Raw genomic sequence first — 19,232 nt, 5'->3', positions numbered from 1 at the left:
CTCTATAGAAAGTTTTATTATATTTTCAGTGTACCACATTATCAGAGACAGAAGGATTCCACTAGGATTTTCTTAAAAGTAAGAGCAAACTTCCTAACAGGTTTAACTTCAATCATCGTAGCAAAATATATAAAAGAGCTCTGAACACTTTTGGTAGGGCTATTCCTAAAAATGTACTTGATTAGTTATTTTTATGATTTAGCATGAGTTTGTAACAAGACACTCAGAATGACAAGACAAAAGCTCATCTATAATGTCATTTCATATATGTGAATGAAGTAGAATAAAGGAAAGGAAATTTAAGAGCAAACAGAAGTGTCTCGTTTATCTAAAATAGGGATAAAGAACGACGTGTAAAATTTCAGGAGATATCTACTTAAGAGATCAGTGTTTCTGGTACCTGCTACAAGAGTGGAAAAACGAGATTAATAACCTCAAAGTTCATGCTTATAGCTTGGGAGCCTTTGAATGTTATGTCATTCCTAAAATATTCAATTTTTCAGCCTTATGAAAGTCTATGAGAATGATTGCTATAATAAAAATAATACTATCAATTGTTAATTATAGGAGTAGCAAATGCAGAAAAAAAAATATAAAAAAGCAACGTGTTTACAACACATGTTGAATTTGTGAAATGCTTATTGTAAAATCTTCTGTCACCTGAATAACTTCCAAGCCTTGGAGCATTGTTGTCAGCTCCATCATAAAAGTCTAAAGAATCCCAATTGTGTTCTGTAGCAAAACTCACCACTTGCACCTACAAAAATAAAGAAATAAATCATAATAATATATATATATATTTAAAAAAGGTTAAGTACATGAACCTAATCCCCATTTTTTTAAAGCAAAAAGAATACCTTAAATTGTAGACCAGATGAGACCAGAATAGAATAGAACAGGATATTCAGGAGCTCTGTTTCTTTCAATCATGAAAAGCTGTTTCTTAGTGTTATTGCAAAGATAATGAAATATATCATTAAGTGAATACAATTGCATTGAAACAATTCAGTTGGATTTAATTGCCAATTCAGACTCATAGGTTCTGTGACCCTTAGTGACAACTATATATTATCACTGACAAGAGTTACATAGCAATCTGGGCATAGTATACTATTCTAATACCCTTGAAGGACATTGAGGGGAAAGTATACACTATTAGCAATTACTTCAGCTTCTTTGTGATTCTTCTAGTTTAACCAGAATTAAAAGCAATCCCATAATGATGTCAGTTGCATTTTCAATTCTTCCTCCAGGTAAGAGCAGCCACTTGTGTTCGTCTATCTTCATCTGTGACTTATCTCCCGGGGAAAAGTATTTACTAGCATTCTGAAAGCAATAGGCAGAACTTTCACTTTATTCCATCCAGAGATGGTATAATCCTTCCACTCATTCAAGAGGGAGCACAAAACCATTCTCATGAAGTGAAAACACTCACTACAAAATACAGAAATGGCAGGTTCCAGTTCCTGTTCCAGAGGGGAGAGAGTGGGGATTTATTTATTTATTTATTTATTTATTTAAAGTGAAATAATTGTTTAATGAAAACCATATAAAGAGTAATAGAAACAGGAATTAAACTGAAGCCATCCTACTCATGTGTCTCATGTGTCTTAACCACAGTGTTGTATTTGCTTTTCTTCTGTCTACCTTTTCCTTCCTTAACTTTTCTCCAAAATGAAGTAACTTCAACAACAGATATAAGCATAGTGACAGTACAAGTAGGTAATTATTCTTCTAGGTGGAATTTGTGACTCGAAGTTTTTAGCTGGAAGGAATGTTGAGGTTACCTAGCTGTTTCTCAGGAGCTTTAAACACTATGCATCATATAGAAATTGGTCAGATGCTACAGTCAAATCAGTATTGATTAGTTTTAGATTGAAATGGATTTGTAAATACTCGAATGAGCTCTGAATCAGGCCTTTGAAGGTTATCTAGTTCAAGACTCCTGTAATGAACAAGGACATCCACAGCTAGACGAAGTTGCTTAGAGCCTTATCCAGCCTCACCATGAATGTCTCCAAGGATGGCGCAACCACCACATTTCTGGAATACCTGTTCTAGTGTCTCACCATTTCTACTGTAAAATAACTTCTCCCTTATATCCAACTTAAATTTCCCCTCCTTTAGTCTTAAACCATTTCCCCTTGTTCTGTCACAGCAGACCCTGCTAAACAGCTGTTCTTTCTTATAGCTTTCTTTTAGATACTGATAGGCTGTTATCAGGTCCATCCTTCTGCAGGCTGAACAGCTTCGACTCTCTCAGCCTGTCCTTGTAGGAGAGCTGCTTGTTCCATCCCTTAAATCATTTTTTGTGGCCCTCCTCTGGATTCACTCCAACAGATACATATCTCTTCTGTACTGTGGACTCCACATCTGGACACAGCACTCCAGATGAGGTCTCACCAGTCCACAGCAGAGGGGCAGGGTCACCTCTCCTGACTTGCTGACACTGCTTCTTTTGATGCAGCCCAGGATACAGCTGACTTTCTGGGCTGCAAGGGCACAATGCTGGGTCATGTTCAGTTTCCCCAGGTCCTTTTTATAAGGGCTGTGCTCTATCCTTACATCTTCCAGCTTGTTTGTTGTGACTCTGTCAGGAACATACAGAATAGGAAGCACAGGTACGTAGGAAACCTGCAGACTGAATTTAAATTTATCTCATGTTTTTAATATATTTGAACTGCCAGATTGCTACAGGTTTTGTTTTGCATTAGTCATAAAATATCTAATTTAAAACAGCTATTTTTGTACAAGTTATGTATGTTATAGCCCTAGCCTCCTAGTAGCCAGTGAATAAAAAAAGACAGTTCTTCAGGCAGTAAAGTAAAAATCTATACTAAATATTTTGATTTATCTATCACTCAAGGTACCTTTCTGACTTAATTTATAAGGAACCACAGCAGATAAAATTATTGATCTTTTAGTTTCAGTTATTTAAGGTAGGTGCTTTAAGATTGGTTTTCAACTCATCCTCTTCCGATTTACCCAAATCAACCTTTAAATCTTTGCTTTTTTGATTTGATATGATTTGATATAATTACACAATTCATCATTTACTTCTGGCCATACTGTTTCAAAAAAATTCAACAATGTAGTTATTCACACCTAAATAGTTTCATACTATTATAATACTCTCATACACATTTGATATAGGAGAATGTATTGCAAATCTATTATTTTAATCTTCTTTGAAGCGGGGAAAATATACTTGATACACTGAGAGAATACTGATCAGGTAGAATGTCCAGATATTTTATACATCTAAATAAACACAAGACATTATCTAATGTGGATATTCAAGATTAGCATTCCTTTGCATGTAGGACAACATCAGGCACCGAAGTTTTTAAATGTTTCCTTAAGTACCTGAATTGCAGAATAATAATTGTATATGTAAACATGATATATATATCTGATTTTTTTTTTTGCTCTTTCCTATGGGGGGGAAAGAGAAGAAAGAAAAAAAAAGCTAAAATTTCAGTACCATGTCTGGTTATAAACCAATGTTAAGTTCTCAGATACATTTCAGAAAATATGGTATGAGGGTTTTGACATATGCTCCATCTTACAGTTCCTTTATCATCCATATTCAGTTCACTATATGACGGACATTCTTAGAGCTAGTGTTCAAAATCAGATATGTCAAAGGACCAAGCCTAAGTATTACACTTTGTGACTGTCCATGATAACAGAAAGAAACAAGCTCTTTTTGCAGAAAAACTTGTGAGAATTAAAAAATAAATTAATTAATTAAAATAAAATAAAATATTACCAAATGCATCATCATATTATCATCACATTATAGCTCTTAAGCAAAAGAATATCATGCAGGTTAGACACCTAATTTGAAATCAAATCTAGAAACTCAGTCACCACGTGCATTTTGTGATAAGAGATAAACACTTCAAAAAATTGAGTGCATAATTCAAGACACTATAAACTCATTCTACTTTGAAAAATTTTTCTGGAGGATATGGGAGAATAAAGTAAAAGCTCTATAATTTATTGAAAACCGGACACAATAAATCATCCAAAATGACTTTCTTGTTTTCTTTCAAAAACATCACATGCAAATTTAGAAATATCTTCTGTTTCAAATGGTGTCCAGTAGGAAACCGAATCTTTATTAAAGCCTTACACACAGAATTAAAATAGTTCATTTTATTTTATTTTATATTTTTATTTGAAGCAAGGAAAGAAATAGAAAACTTACAATCATGTTTTCATGGTGATTGGTATTCTAGAAATATGATCAAGTTACAAATTCTAATATATTAGACAAAACTACCTCTCCAGTAATAATATTTCTTTAAATATTTCACCATGTGATTTAGTTATACGGATATTTATCTGCTATATGCTCCATGTTCTTAATCCAGCTATTTGTAAAGAAGAATTTTGTCAGTGTTTTGTCAGTTCATCCCATACAAACTTTCATAATTATACATAAAATAACATAGCTGCTAGGACAGCATATATGATCTTCCCAAGAAAAGGACCTATTCAATTTCACTCTGCAAGAAAGATATATATATCCAGTTTCTGGGGGAAAACACACACACACACACACACACACACACACAAACAACATCAACATAAACAACACAGAAAGCATACCTATTTCCTCTGGCTTCTTACTGAATGACCTACTGAAATGATATATTTTGAATTACTGGTGCTTTTCTCTAAGTTAAAATATATGGATATATCTTTTAAGATTTCTGTAAATCTTTCACCTTTAAGAACAATAGATATAGAATAAGCTCAATCTTGACAGCCATTAGTGAAAGAATTTTTGGATAAATATTCATTTCACGCTCTTGAATCAGGAAAAACAGTTTTAAATGCAATGACAGACAACAAGAAAATACTAAATATACATACTTGAATCCCAGCTCCTTCTGGTACTGTGATTTTCCACACACAGTTCAGATTGTTGTCATAAGGCTCAGGGTAACCGGGAGACAAAATGGTCCCCTTGCGCTTTGTTAAAATTCCACCACAGGGCACTGAAAATAAATGAACAAGACAAGAAAAGAAGCATGAAGCCTCAGAAATGAGAAAAGTTGTTAAAAAGCTTACACAATATTAAGCATGTCACAGCTAAAAGCTTTTCTAAATTTGTACTCATTTAAAATTTTATGTTTGCTCCAGGAAAATAAAGTCTTGAATCTCAAAAATGTTCTTTTAGATGAAAAAAATATTAGGGAAAATTAGGATTTTGACAGTTTTCTATGTGGAGAGTCAGATTCATATTCTCTTGTCTTATTTATTTGACCTTTAAGAAAATGAAACCCACTGTACCATTTCCTAGCATTCTTAAAAATATAAAGCATTATATTTTTTTGTCAGTACTTAAGTCTGAACATTTTTATATTGCATTAGCCTAAAAGATATAAATATGCGGTAAGAATATTCCTAATATTGCTATTTTGTTTAAATAATTAATATCACTAGTCTCAATGCGTTGACAACTCTCTGCTTCTATTCATTCTGCTGCTGCAGACTATGATTCTGTCATATTAGTAAGAAATGGTTAAATGCTTTTAAGACTGTTCTTATCATATACTTTCACATGGATTAATAAAATTGTTACATATAAATAAGACATAAGCACACAGAAACTCTGTTTGCCTTCTGAATATTCAGTGTGATTTTATCTTGTCCAGATCATTACATGCTGCAAGAGGGACAAATAAAATTGCAGCTTAATCTAGATACAGATATCGTATTGGTATTCAAAAAGCTGAAGGAAGAGATTGATGAGACGGTTCAACAGAACTGTTAGAAACTAATATATAATTTCTATGCAACCCTACTAAGATCATAACTGATTTGGTAAGAATATAAAGATGATTTAGAAACTAAATAGAATAATGCCACTTGTCTAACACTGAATACAGTAACTACATTTTAGATGGCATATAATTTATAGAATCTGTTGGGAACTATATGAATATAAATATACTAAAGGTCACTGTCGCTTAAAACATTTAAATAATTGCAAGTAAAGGGATGAACAAGAAAAACAATTAATGTTGCTATCCGTAAGGAAACAAACATTAACTAGATTTAAAAGCGATTTGATATGGTCACATGTACTACTTCAGATTTTAAATTGATTTAATTCAGTGCAATTTTCCTCTCATACATATATTATCACTCTTATTAACACCACATTCTTTGCATATAAGGTGAGCTTTAATCCTTTCTCAGATCAGTTTGCCTAGAGAGATAGTTCCTGTTTCTGTATATCAATAGTGATCAGTGACAAAAATAACTGTTTATAGTAGTTGTATTACTGCAATATGTGAAAGGTGAAGTTAAATAGTTAAAGGATATAAAGAGTACATTTCTACCAATTTAGCCATAATCACGGAGAATAAACCTATTATATATAGTTCTGTTTCTTATTGATATATGTAGGCAGCTCCAAAAGTAACGCCTCTTATTTTTTCCACACAACAGATATAAATAACACCATAAAATTGTTTGATAGAACAAACTCTCAGCCACTAAACACTATTTTTCAACAGTCACTGCCATTTGCTCTTCAGAGCAAATAATAATCAAGAGCATGCGTGCCACACTTGTAACAATCCGTACCGGTGGAGGTTACCCACAGTTTCACAGCTGCTATGATGTCATTGCTGCTAAAATGGAAAATCTTCCACCTTGTTGTACTAATATCCACTGTTTGGTCTCCATAAATGTTCAGCAAGCACTGTGGAACATCAAGAGGGTACAATTTTTTTTTCCACATGGAAAAGTTCCACTCCACACCCTCGCTTCCAGCACAGATGCCGTTTTGTCAGACTGCCCCTCTGCTGCTCTCTGCCACATGGCAACAAAATGTAACAGAATATTGATGGAAGAGTTTAAGCTGTACTGCTCTACCATCAACATCCACCTTTGACATGGTGAGCCAAAGTAATAAAATATGAGGCATTAGTTTTGAAGTAGCCCTCACAACAACTGTAAATGTTTCCTTTGACTGAAAGAGTTCAAATAAACATTATTCATATATAATATTGGGATAATAGTATATTAGCAATATTACCCCAGTAGTACATAGTCCTGATTTCTATCAAAATTTTAGTATTTTGAAGAATTTTATTATTATTATTTATTATTATTACTTATATTATTTTTATTTTTAAACCATCCAGTTCAATAATGTAGTTTTGTAGTAGACACCTTTTATAAAAAATCTGTTATCTGTCAAGTTAACTTTAACTCACACATGTATTTAATGTTTAGTTGGGAACTGTGTTCTTCAGGTGTTTTTAATGGTCTGTAATTTATCCAACTGCACAAAATTAATGTATTATGCAGACAGTACTGCAGCAGATGTTATAATTAGCAAAGTTTGATGGCACCTATGGTTTGAGGCATCTACATAACTGATAAACAAATTTGATAAATTAAAAAAAACAAAACAAAACAAAAAACTGTTTTCCATATTTAAAAATAATTCTAACTTTATTAAAATATAACTTGCAAATCAGAGGATTTGCCATATTTGTCCAAGATGTAAACATGGAAAAAATGTATGAATATAATTTTATTTCTTTCAGTTAAGGCTCTTTAGAGCAATCACCAGATTTCCAAGTGCAGCAAATCAGCTTTCCTAATGTGAAATGATGCACATTAATTTAATATTTGACAGTTGAGAATTTTATCCTGTATGACCAGAAAATTTGTGCTCTGGAAAAATACTTGTTTGTTTGTTTTTAATCCATGAACCAGAAATCTATTTCTATTTCTGTGATTTATAAATCTTTCCTATATTTGTCTTCTTTACTGTAGGTTGCAATCTCTTTTGAAAGATACAAAAGATGAGAGAGCATCTTAGTATTGGAGTCAGCCAGGGAACAAACTGTTATTTCTGAGTTGTAATTAAGGGACAGCCAGAGACCTTCTCCTATGTTAATGTAATGAAGCCAATCCATAAATTATAGCGGCAGTACATTCATGAAACTACTGAAATGTAACAGCAAGTTTAGAGTACAAAGAGTAATAGAATCTTGCCTTGAATGGAGAAGAAAGTGAACAAAGTAGGCAGGACTAAAATATTGTGTGGATTGAAAAAAAAAAAAAAAAAAAAAAAAAAAAAAAAAAAACAGAACAACAACAACAACAACAAAAACAAACACAAAACAAAACATGCTCAGCTAGAAATAATGGCCTACAATTTAGTTCTATTAAAAAGTTATAAGAACTCACCAACACATGTAGGGAGTGAATCATTCCACTGTGCCAGTGCATTTGGTACAGTATCACATCTAATTCCTGTTGACCCATGGAGGATGTATCCTGGATTGCATTCAAACAGAACCAAGGACCCAACTGCAAAATCATTTCCAATTCTTTTTCCAAATCTTGGTTCAGGCACAGAGCTGCACTGTGTCGCACTTGTTCTTGGAACGGCTGGAAACACACAAAATATGGATTTTAATTCTAGATTTGATGGAGGAATACACAGATATTCAGAATGACTAGAGGCAACATTCAGCTATTTGAAAATTAAGAATATTTGTTTAATCCTCATCTTGATCTTCACAACATTAATTACTTGACAGAGCGATTATTTAGGAGAGCATAGCACTGATATCCTTACCAAGATTAAGAGTAATGTATAGAATCTACACTGAACCTTTTCTAAAATGGCACTGAAAAGAGATACTGTGAAATATTCAGTGAATACAAAACAATATTTCTGCGTCAGGTTGATATTTACTTATTATTATTATTATTATTGTTGTTGTTGTTATTTTAATGCATATTTCTGCCTTTCAAATCAAGATATCATGGAAAATGAATAGCAATTACAAGTACTGATGTTTTACAGTTTCTGTGTTTGATCCACGAAAAGGAAAATAATGCATACCAAGATAAACATCTTTAAAAATAGCAAGATCACTGATTCTACCACAAGTAATATCATTCAGTTATTCATATTTAAACTGAGAGATAAGCCAGTTTGAGCAGCCTGATGGATATAGCATTAGTCAGTCAGATTAGCAAACATAGAAACAGCTGCTATGTATAACTGTCTTTTTAAATTTGGAACCTATCTTGCAGTTCTTAAATACTTATTTTTTTTAAAATACAGATACAAGAACAGTCCTAAAACATTATTTAAATAGTTAGAAATAAAGAAACTTGTAACACATTAAAAGGCTATTAATTTCATTTACATTTTTTTTTGCCTGTCCCTCTCTCTCGATATGCAATTTGTGAAAGTAAATGAATAAATATACACATTTTTCCATGCTGTCTCACCTTGATAAACAAAATGAAATCCTTTAGCTGTTATTGGTCCAACTGAAGTAAATCTAACTGTGATCTGGTTACCTGAGCTCAACGGAAGGGATTCACCTACTCAAACAAAGCAAATAGAAAGCTATCATAACCAGTTTTTATTAAAGAAGTGTTCAGAATACCTATCAATAACTTTGCAGTTAAAAAGAACACCCAAAATACTGTTCCACTTTAGTAACTTTGCTAAATATATATGATTTCAACACCATAAGATGGACATATTATGTTGTTCTAAAAAAGAGAGATCAAAACTTGGCTCAGTTATTATGAATATATATATTTCCCTCAAATAAAATAATACATATCATTATACAACATACCTCTTTAAATCAACATGCGTATATACTATACCATTTCACTATAAGTATATGCCTCTTTCCCTTTTTGTGTCTAATATTCATTTTAAATTACTCAGTAGATAAGAACAATAAATGCACAAAGAAAGAAGCCTAAAATACTGACTATAATAAACAAATAGGATAAGAAAAGATCTTATTTAGATTCTGTTCCTTCATTACTTAAAACTGTTCTGAGTGATTAAGCTTTTCTTGCCAAATCTGGATTTCATATATTTCTCCAAAATGTATGTAAGACAATACGAGCTTTCATTTCTGTTTCTTTCAGTTTCACTATTTTTATAGGTAATATAAAATAAACAATAATTTAATGGCATTCCTATTAAAAGATACCTGAGTGAGACCCTGAGAGAGAAGATAACAAAGAAGACTGCAGCGTTGGGCCATCGTATACTTCAACCACATCATGAAGTGATGTCTGGAAAAATACAAACTGGCCAAAAACCACTGCTCAAACAGGAAGGAGAAAAAACAAGAAGCACCAACAGCCAAAAATCAGGAACAGAAAAAAAAAAAAAAAAAAAAAAAAAAGAGAGAGAGAGAACAAAATAGGCATTAATATATTGCCATAAAATATTTTACTTGAAAATACATTTACTAGTTATTTTTTGCACCATAAACAGCAGTAATAAGATAAAAGATGCAATTCTGTATAGAAAAGAGGCAAAGAGACAATGAAGATCTACATATATTTGTATATAATAAATTTTAATAAATTTTTTTTTTTGCTTCACCCTCATTGCCAAAAGTATTAGTCCAGTATCTATCTCGATAATTCTAAGCAGATGGTTGTATACTTAGTTTTATACACTCATTTTGTTGACAAGCCTCTGAATATTTCACAGACCATAGAATGTTTCATTTTTCTTAAGAGCATTGACATTCAGTGCATTATTTACATTTGTAAAATAAATGAACAGCTAAATCAAAGTAAGAAATGCTTGGGAATTCACATGCTGAATCACAAATCTATTTATTTTTTTTAGTTGTGTTAGTTGAACAACTGAATGCACGAATGTTATTTTTGTTCTTAAGTTCAGCATATTCACATCAACAAGTATTTGTCCTTTCAACATATGTAAACAATGAAAAAGAAAAATGAACATACAAGAGAATGAGTATCCTAGTATCTATAAAACATTTATATATTAATTTCATTATCATTATTAGCAGTGGATGGAAAAGTGTCATAAGGATTACAAAGGGTTTAAAAGTGGAAGTAACGAAATGTAGAATCAGTAAAACTTAAAGAGAATAGAATCTGATTTTGGACCTTGTTGCTTACCCAAGTTAGGAATTTAGAGATAAATATTCTGGTTTGTTGCTTCTGGAGACATATTTTATCCAACATGGGCAATCAAATCATTATATTTTATATTTTATTATAATAGATGGGACTAGGCACTTACAGTTCTTCAAATTTATGCATCCCAATAAAGCCTTCAAAAAGTACATGAAAAAAATATGAATCCTTCGTCTCTTTTTTTTCTTTTATTCTTTCTTTTTCTTTGTTGTTTTTGTTTGTTTTTTTTTCCTTTTCTTTTTCTTGGTTTCATTTTTCTTTCTCTTCTTCCTTTTTTTTTTTTTTTTTCTTTTTCCCTTTTCTTTATCCTTTTTTTTTTTTTTTTTTTTGCTTTTTCTTTATTCTTTTTTTTTTTCTTTTCCATTTTCTTCTTTTCTTTAAGACATTTCTATAATTAAACGTGCAGACATTTTCTTTTATAACAGAGGTAGTTCACGGGGCACTAGTCATTTTTTATAATTATGTATTTTTCTGTCATTCAGCCCAGTGTTTATGATACTGCTTTTCAGATATATCAGTGATGATAGATACATTTCTAAAATCAGAATAATGAGAAAATATTTTCATATCTATTTTAAACACACTGTGATTTCTAATGCTGTTTTACTGCAGGAAAAAACAATGCTCAAGAATTTAAATATCTGTGACACCAGAAAATTAATGTTGCTTATAGACTGTGTCCTGCAATACGACATTATGACCGTACTGGGAAATAGTGCATAATGTAATGACCCATGCGTTCGAAAGCTTTTATCTTTTATACTCACAATTAGTTACATTACAACATTTCTATCAAGTCATTAGGACACAGCTTAGAATTTATTATCTTAAGGACATGATGCATATGCTAACTAGAAAGCAAATTTCATTTTAGTCTCCATAAAGCAATCCACAAGTTAATTTAGCAAATGCTCTTCAAGGAATGTTGTGGTTCAAATTTAGGAAAGCAAGAACGAGCATAAATAATTCTCTTCATGCAGTGAGATGTGCAGGAATATCTGTCATAAATTGAATTTTCAATATACTAAATTGTTTAGAAAAGATGAACAGTTGAACATTATGTTGATGTAGTTAAGTGAAAAGAAGAACTAACTGTAAAGTTAGAGAAATGCATTATGGTAGTAAAAAGTTAACAATAAAATATTAGATGAAAATTATATTAGAGAAGTGTAAAATACTTCACATAAAAATTGTTCAACTTTATATTCAGAATGATGGACTTAGAATTAAATATTAACTATTGCTGGCTGAGATCTAGAGGTTAAAACAAATGATTATGATTCATAGTGCCATAAATAAATAAATGAAAGTACAAAAAGTATACAGAAGGATGAAAAAAATATGTAATGATGTTACATCAAGAGTCTATAGTGTTGTAACATATACGGATAAACTGAACACAGAGTAATTTTTGCTGTCCTTTTAAGTATTAGAACTGGAAAGCACTAAGTGAAAAACATTTTAAAACTTTTTTAAATCTTAGATGATGACTTCTTTACAGAGGTCACATTTAAGCTGTGGAACTGCTTTCTACAGTCTGTCACAAATACTAAACCTAAATAGGCCAAAACATAGTTCTGTAAATTAGTGAAAGAACTTATAAGGAAGAGCTACTAAAACCAAACATGTCCTGAGATTAAAGGTTTTTGTTTGTTTGTTTGTTTGTTTTTTAATTTGAACTTTTTATTTATTGCTGTTTAGAAGAAACCAAGGTAGGTAGTCCCTTGTTTTCTGACCTGGTATGGTGGAATTCTTAATTTCCAGGTCCATGTCTTCATAATTTATAACTACTGAAAGTGTTAAGTCTTGATTTAAGTATTTAAAGGGATTACAGCACATATTTAAGCATATTCTGCCATTTTCCAGTACTCAGAGTGTTCTAATAGCTGTGTGTATTCCTCTTTATATTTCTAATTAATGTAGGTCTAAATTTTATTCAAAATGGATTTAGTTTTGCAATTTATAGCATTTTAATATGCTAACTGATATACTGTGATAACATTTGATAGTACTTACAAATAGTGATAGTGATAATGACAGTGCCAGACAGTGATAGCAACAGATACTTACAAATTGTTATTTCTAATGCAGGTATGTGTTAGTATATTTTTAAGAAAGTTTTATTTTTATTAAGACAATAAACTCCAAAATGTGAAATTATTACAGTTCTCTTATACATGGCATTCAGATATTCTGTAAGCTGAAAATATTACACCACAAAATGCAGCAGGATGTTTATATGATATGTTTTTAATATTTAATTATGTATACAAATTGAAATTGCACATGTTGTAAGTAGAATAAATCACTCTGTATTTAACTACACTGTTGATGACCTTGATTTTCTCAAATAGTAATATAAATCTTCACACTTTGGTCTTAGTAAATGGCAATTCACAAGCATTAAAAGTGGAGATCCAATTGGAAATGCTAAAATATATTACAAATAATATATATAATTATGCTTTGAATTGTTTTCTCCACCAGAATTTTGAAACTCCTTCAATTATTTTTCTCTCAAGAAGAAATTAACTTTCAGTAATGGAAGAACACACAATTATATATATTTTCAGAACTGTTACTTAGAATCACGTAACTTCATAAAGAAATACAAACTGTTCCTTACTGTATGTTTTAAATTATATTTTCCATTCCACAGCCCAAAGGAAATACTACTTTTTAGAAGTCTGCTTTCAGCCTTTTCTCCTCAATTCTTTCATGTCTCTATACTTCAGCAGCTTCAAACTACTCTGAGAGGAATAGCAGGGGTGAAAGAAAGATACATTCACTTCTCCAGTAGTCCATAAGGGAGCAAATTGAATTTAATAACAGAAAATTGAAGTTTTTAAAAATGTATCCATATAATCATTTTCATTTTCAAAAATCCATTTTTTCTATCTCAAAAAAGAAATTTGTATTGCCAAATAACAAAGAAGTGACTGAATGTACACCTTCATATATATATATATAATAATCTTTGTTTTCATTGGTCAGCAAACCACATATGAAATTATAGGTACATCATGGGTAACAAATCAGTGGTATGCTGTTTACAAGAAAATGGCAGAAGTTGAAAGCAAATATGCAAGATTACGAAAGGAAATAAGCAATGGGTTTCACATGCTTCATTGGTATACCATAAAACACAGGACACATCTCACTTTAGATTTTCAGTACATCTTTTTTAGTACTTCTTTGTATTTAGAGTATTAACTTGATTAATTTTCACAGAACTTCTTTGAAGTAAATGTTTTCATTCTGTTTTACAGAGTTGTACACAGCCATACGGAGAAATTATGTGTTTTACCTGACTAATATACATATGCAGACAGTTATTCTACCTAAAAATTTCTTAACTATTGTTTTCTTAGAATGATTCCTTGTTCTTCCTCTTCATTACTCTTACGTTACAACAATACTTTTTTTTTTTTTTAAATGAGCTAAAAACTAACCAATAAAAAAGCATGTAATCTAATCTAAAATCTCACATCCTCTGATTAGCCATAAAATCCCACTAAAAAGTCATATAGTAAAGTGCCGCATAGCAAAGGTGATTTTTTTTCAGTAATGAAAGTTTTCATCTTAAGGGAACTACAAATACACTGCTGCTCATAGAAATTCAAATAAATAAATAAATAATTGATTTTAAAACAATAATCTGAATTCTGCTGTGGCCAGCAGGAGATATAATTTTTATTTGATATTTCTTATTTGTGCTGAAATAGCAAAGTAAACATGAACAGGGAGATAATTGTGGCCAGAAAGGAGAGGGAGGTGATTGTCTCCCTCCACTCAGCTCTTCTGAGGCTCCATCTGGAGTACTGTGCCCAGGCCTGGGGTCCCCAGAACAGAAGGACCTGGAATTCTTAGAGCAGGTCCATCGGAGGGCCATGAAGATGATCAGAGGGCTAGAGCCCTGCAAGTATTTTTTAGTTTAATATGTGTCTATATTGACACTAAATTGTAAATAATAATAATAAAATCAATTGTGTATTACTGTAATTTGGTTTATTGTCCTTAGGGTAAAAAACACTTCTCTGTCTGCTTGACACACTTTACACAATACCATCTCAGATCTGGCTAGAATTTCTAAGCTGTATCATAGATAACATTGCAAACAGCAGTACTTATAAATGAACTTTAGTTACTTATCCGGAGAAAACTGCAGAAAAGGACTACCATACATTTTTATTGCAGAGCTCCCAAAGCTCAGTTTTTAGAATCTACTAAACATTGTTCATACTTTTAGATACTAGTATGAGATCAGCTGAAAATTCTGCAGTGAGAGAATTCTGTTCAAAAGAGAAATGAAAACAGGGCAACAGTTAAAGAATGCCAAGAAAAAAAAAGATTGTCTACCAGCTGCTGATTTTAGTCAATCAGCAAATACTTTTTTCCTATTCTTAATAACAAATACACAAACTTAGTACTGCATGATGTTTCTTAGAGACTTCAGAAAACTGACAGAATGAATCAGAAAACTGAAACACAGTACCAATAATTTAATAAATTTTCATGCTCAATAAAATTGAGTTTCATTATCTTTCTGGGATAAGGGATTCATCTTCTTAAAACATTTTTAGCCTTTCTATGAAACATCCTGGAAAACAGTCAGTTTCTCTGTATGTATGCCAAATTCTTGTAGACACATATTACAGAATGTAGATTTACTCCTTAAAATGCAGTTTTATGATTAAAGGGGAAAATATACATATATTTTCAAAAAACTACCACACATTACAGGCCATATTTATTTTTTTGGAATTCTGTTGATTTTGCAGACATTCACGTTTTGAGATGGAATGATGGGATGATTTACTTTTTCTAAAATACATGGCACAAACTGGATTACTTTTACTTTCTCCAGAAATTATTGTCTTTATCATACAATCAGGCAAGCAAGTATTTGAAGCAGTATTCATGATTTTACTTCATTTTACTGACAAGGAACCATCATTTTGAGAAGGCATTCCTATCAGCAGTCCGTCAGACACTGGAATGATTACTTGTATGGAAAGATGATAGGAAATAGAAAAGTTCATGCCTATGTCAACTTCTATTTTAATTTTTTATTATTTCAAATTGCCTTATGTGGTCTGTACCTACCATTCAACACTGTATTTCTTGGTTGAAGATATTAAAGCAAGACATATCTATCCACTTGAACTGAAGATAGAAAACATAATTCAACACATTTTTTTAAAATGTCATTGCATACATGTCTGTCAGATTTATTAAATGAGAATCTGGTGCTGGGTTCAAGTTATTAAAAAAAATCTTTGTAATGTTAAGTATTATAATAAATACCATTTGGTTACTATTCCCTCTTGATATGAAGTTGTCACTTGGGATATTCTGCTACTTATGTTCTGCCCACACTTACCTTTTTGTCTTTACTAATGTAAACTGAGTTTGAAATCAAATGAGTACTGAAATAACTCTAGCGTGACACAGCTTTTAAGTCATCAAATGATTCTGGATGCAGTGAACTGGATGAAAACGACATGTTGACAGCATTACTTCATCTTTGTGTGTTGTTTTGTTTTGTTTTGCTTTGTTTTGTTTTGTTTTTTACTGGCAGAATGTAAACATACCTTCTAGAATGTTTTAGAAGAACAAAAACAACAAACAACTGTATATATATAATCTTTCAAATAAATAAATAATTATTTTCTATATTTTTTCTCTTTGTCCCTTCTTTATAAAAATTTAGGGCTCTCACAGGAATTCTAGAGAAGAAGCAAGAAAAAGCTGAAAATTCTATCACTGTAATGTTGTAAAGATGTCTGTGGACACAATTATATGTGGCTTTGCACTGTTCTGGATCGGAAGAGAATACCTGATTTAACTTTCCTTTTTACAGTAAGACAGAAACTGACAAATTTCTAAGAAAACTTGACCCAAAATGTTTTGTTTATCAGTAAAGTGCCATTCCTATAATGTTATATCTTCCTTTAAACCTAAAGAAAATACTGTCTCCTTATTAGACTTTTTTTTTCTCCCAAGCATATATATGGTTTTAGCTCCTTTGCAGTTAAAAAAAAAAAAAAAAAAAAAAAAAAAAAAACCCAAAAAAAAACCCAAAAAAAAAAAAATGAGCTCTGGTTTACTTCTCATATTTTTCAGTGGCTTTGGAGAGTAGATATCTAATTTTCTGATAGCAAAGCATATAAACTACACTTTTATACCTTAATGTTTCTGTTCCATTTATCTTTTTGCTCTGACAGAAAGAAAATCAATCTGCTGAGGCAAGATGATATAAAATTCATTTTACTGTTCATAATATTAATTTAAAATGGGAGTATAGAAAACTATTATGTTAGCAAAGGATAAACAGTAATTCATATGCATCAGGAAGACAAAATAAAATCTTAAATGCGTGCAATTTAATTGTAAGCCATGCTGGATTCCAGTGTTGAACAATTAATGATTGTTACAACATTTTAAACATACCAGTGGGAAAGTGTCAAAGATGAGTCTTCCACATTTACAAAAGACTGCCCATGGCACTGTGTGTTTCTGTGAATCATTTATCTTTTAGCTTAACCCTGTCAAGGCATGAAATATTTTAAATGTGATTCTGCATGAAAGAATAATGAAACACTGAAAAAAAGTTCAGAGTCCAATGACTTTCTCACAGAATTTTGGGCAGGAGAACTTGAAAAGCAGCACATGAAATAGACTTTCCTTTCACTCCATAAAAAAATAATCCAGTCCTATAAGCTTTCTCCTGCACATTTAAACTATTCTATAATTAGTGTATTTTCCTATATTAACCCAGTTTAAATGTTCCTAAACTGATCTATCCTAAGATATCACATAGTTTATTGGATGCAAAATTACTTCCTAGAGAGATTTGATTCAGAAAATTTTTGAATGCTATATTTCACTTTGAGAACCAGCACAATGAGGAAAGTTATAAGAGTTTTTGCTATTATCTTTATGTAAATTTAGTTTATTTAAATATAAATTATTTTATGTCAGCAGTTTTGTTCAAGTACTCCTTCACTCTCTCAAAAATTTGTTTTGATTTTTAGTTGCTGTGCCATAATCACTAACAAATCTACATGCCATGAATCCCAAGGGGATTCAGGATGAAATCTAGTGTATAAATCCACAAAGCATTTGCGCAGTATTTCTTGGGGTCCATCTTGCCATCTTGTCACTGAGTGATCATCCATGTCAAAGCAATGCAAGCTATGAACGTAATCTGCTTTTTTCATCAAGACCCAAAATAATAGAATTTCCTAATACTGTTCCTAACATGCTTACTGTGGAAAGTGAGTATTTGCAAATTCTCCCAATTAAGTATGCAGAAGTCTATGCAAGACTTTAAGAAATTGTGCAGGTTCATTCCCTGCCCCAATCCTTCCCTCCCCCTACCTCCATTTCCATCTGTCACTTTGGGAAATGTGTCTTCAATTACAGTTACTTATCCTTTGCTTGTAGAATTCAAAAATCTACATTTCTATCCAGAATGTTGAAGATATAAAGTACAATGCATTCACATTTCAACCAAATCCTTCATTTCAGTAATTGTAAATCTTTATGTGCTGTCATGTGTGTCATTAAAGATCTAATAAGTATTAGTTTTGCCGGAAAACAGAAGATAAAATCACTCCAGTTTGTCTAAAACAGATAACTTAGGTCAAAAGTATATGTCTGATTGTCTATATCAAAACTGATAAGAACAGTGTAACTAAATATATATATCTTTTGAATGCTGTAGAGGAACAGAGATCCTTGCAGCTTGGGAGACATTCCTTTTAAAAACTTGTTTATTTTGTAGCAGCCTATGCACCTCCATCCTAAAACTAAGAATAAATTAATTGAATATTAAAGCAGTCCAGTAATCACAAGTACAGCAGATGGAATACACAACAGTTCAAACATTTTGATAAAATGTTTGCAAAGTCAACATGAAAGAAGATTTATAAATATTCATTTCCATCCACAAGCATTTATTATTTGGTGAGCTGAAAGAGAAACTGTAGGTCAGAATAAAGTCTTACACGTTGAAGCATAAACATGAAGCTTAATTATGTCACAATTATGCTGCATATTGGTTACCAAGGAGTCCAAATGATAAGCTATCAGTAGTCATCGAAAGCACTTCCTAATAATAAAGTGAGACAAAATAATTCATAACGAGAGATTAAACAGTATTGTAAAAAAGGTTGTTGGTTTTGAAGAACAGAAGGTATCTTTAAAAGACTCATCACCAAAACAATATTAGGGATAGGAGTTAA

At 31.5% G+C, this 19,232-nt stretch overlaps 1 protein-coding gene across 3 annotated transcripts in view; it reads right to left on the bottom strand.

Annotated features, from left to right (window-relative positions):
* CSMD3 (CUB and Sushi multiple domains 3) overlaps positions 1-19,232 on the bottom strand; it is a 468,617-nt gene that overhangs the window by 102,086 nt on the left and 347,299 nt on the right. For all 3 annotated transcript variants that reach the window (XM_015856172.3, XM_015856173.3, XM_085537054.1), the window contains 5 exons: positions 10,014-10,127; positions 9,286-9,381; positions 8,227-8,430; positions 4,885-5,009; positions 661-757 (listed from right to left, as the gene is read on the bottom strand). In XM_015856172.3, coding sequence (XP_015711658.2) covers positions 661-757; positions 4,885-5,009; positions 8,227-8,430; positions 9,286-9,381; positions 10,014-10,127 — 636 coding nt within the window. The remainder of the gene's footprint in view (positions 1-660; positions 758-4,884; positions 5,010-8,226; positions 8,431-9,285; positions 9,382-10,013; positions 10,128-19,232) is intronic.

The sequence above is a fragment of the Coturnix japonica genome, chromosome 2, assembly GCF_054131305.1.
Source record: "Coturnix japonica strain WE chromosome 2, WE-NBRP24, whole genome shotgun sequence".
NCBI lineage: Eukaryota > Metazoa > Chordata > Aves > Galliformes > Phasianidae > Coturnix > Coturnix japonica.
Note: the sequence above shows the minus strand (reverse complement) of the source record. Positions and strands in the feature narration are given on the sequence as shown.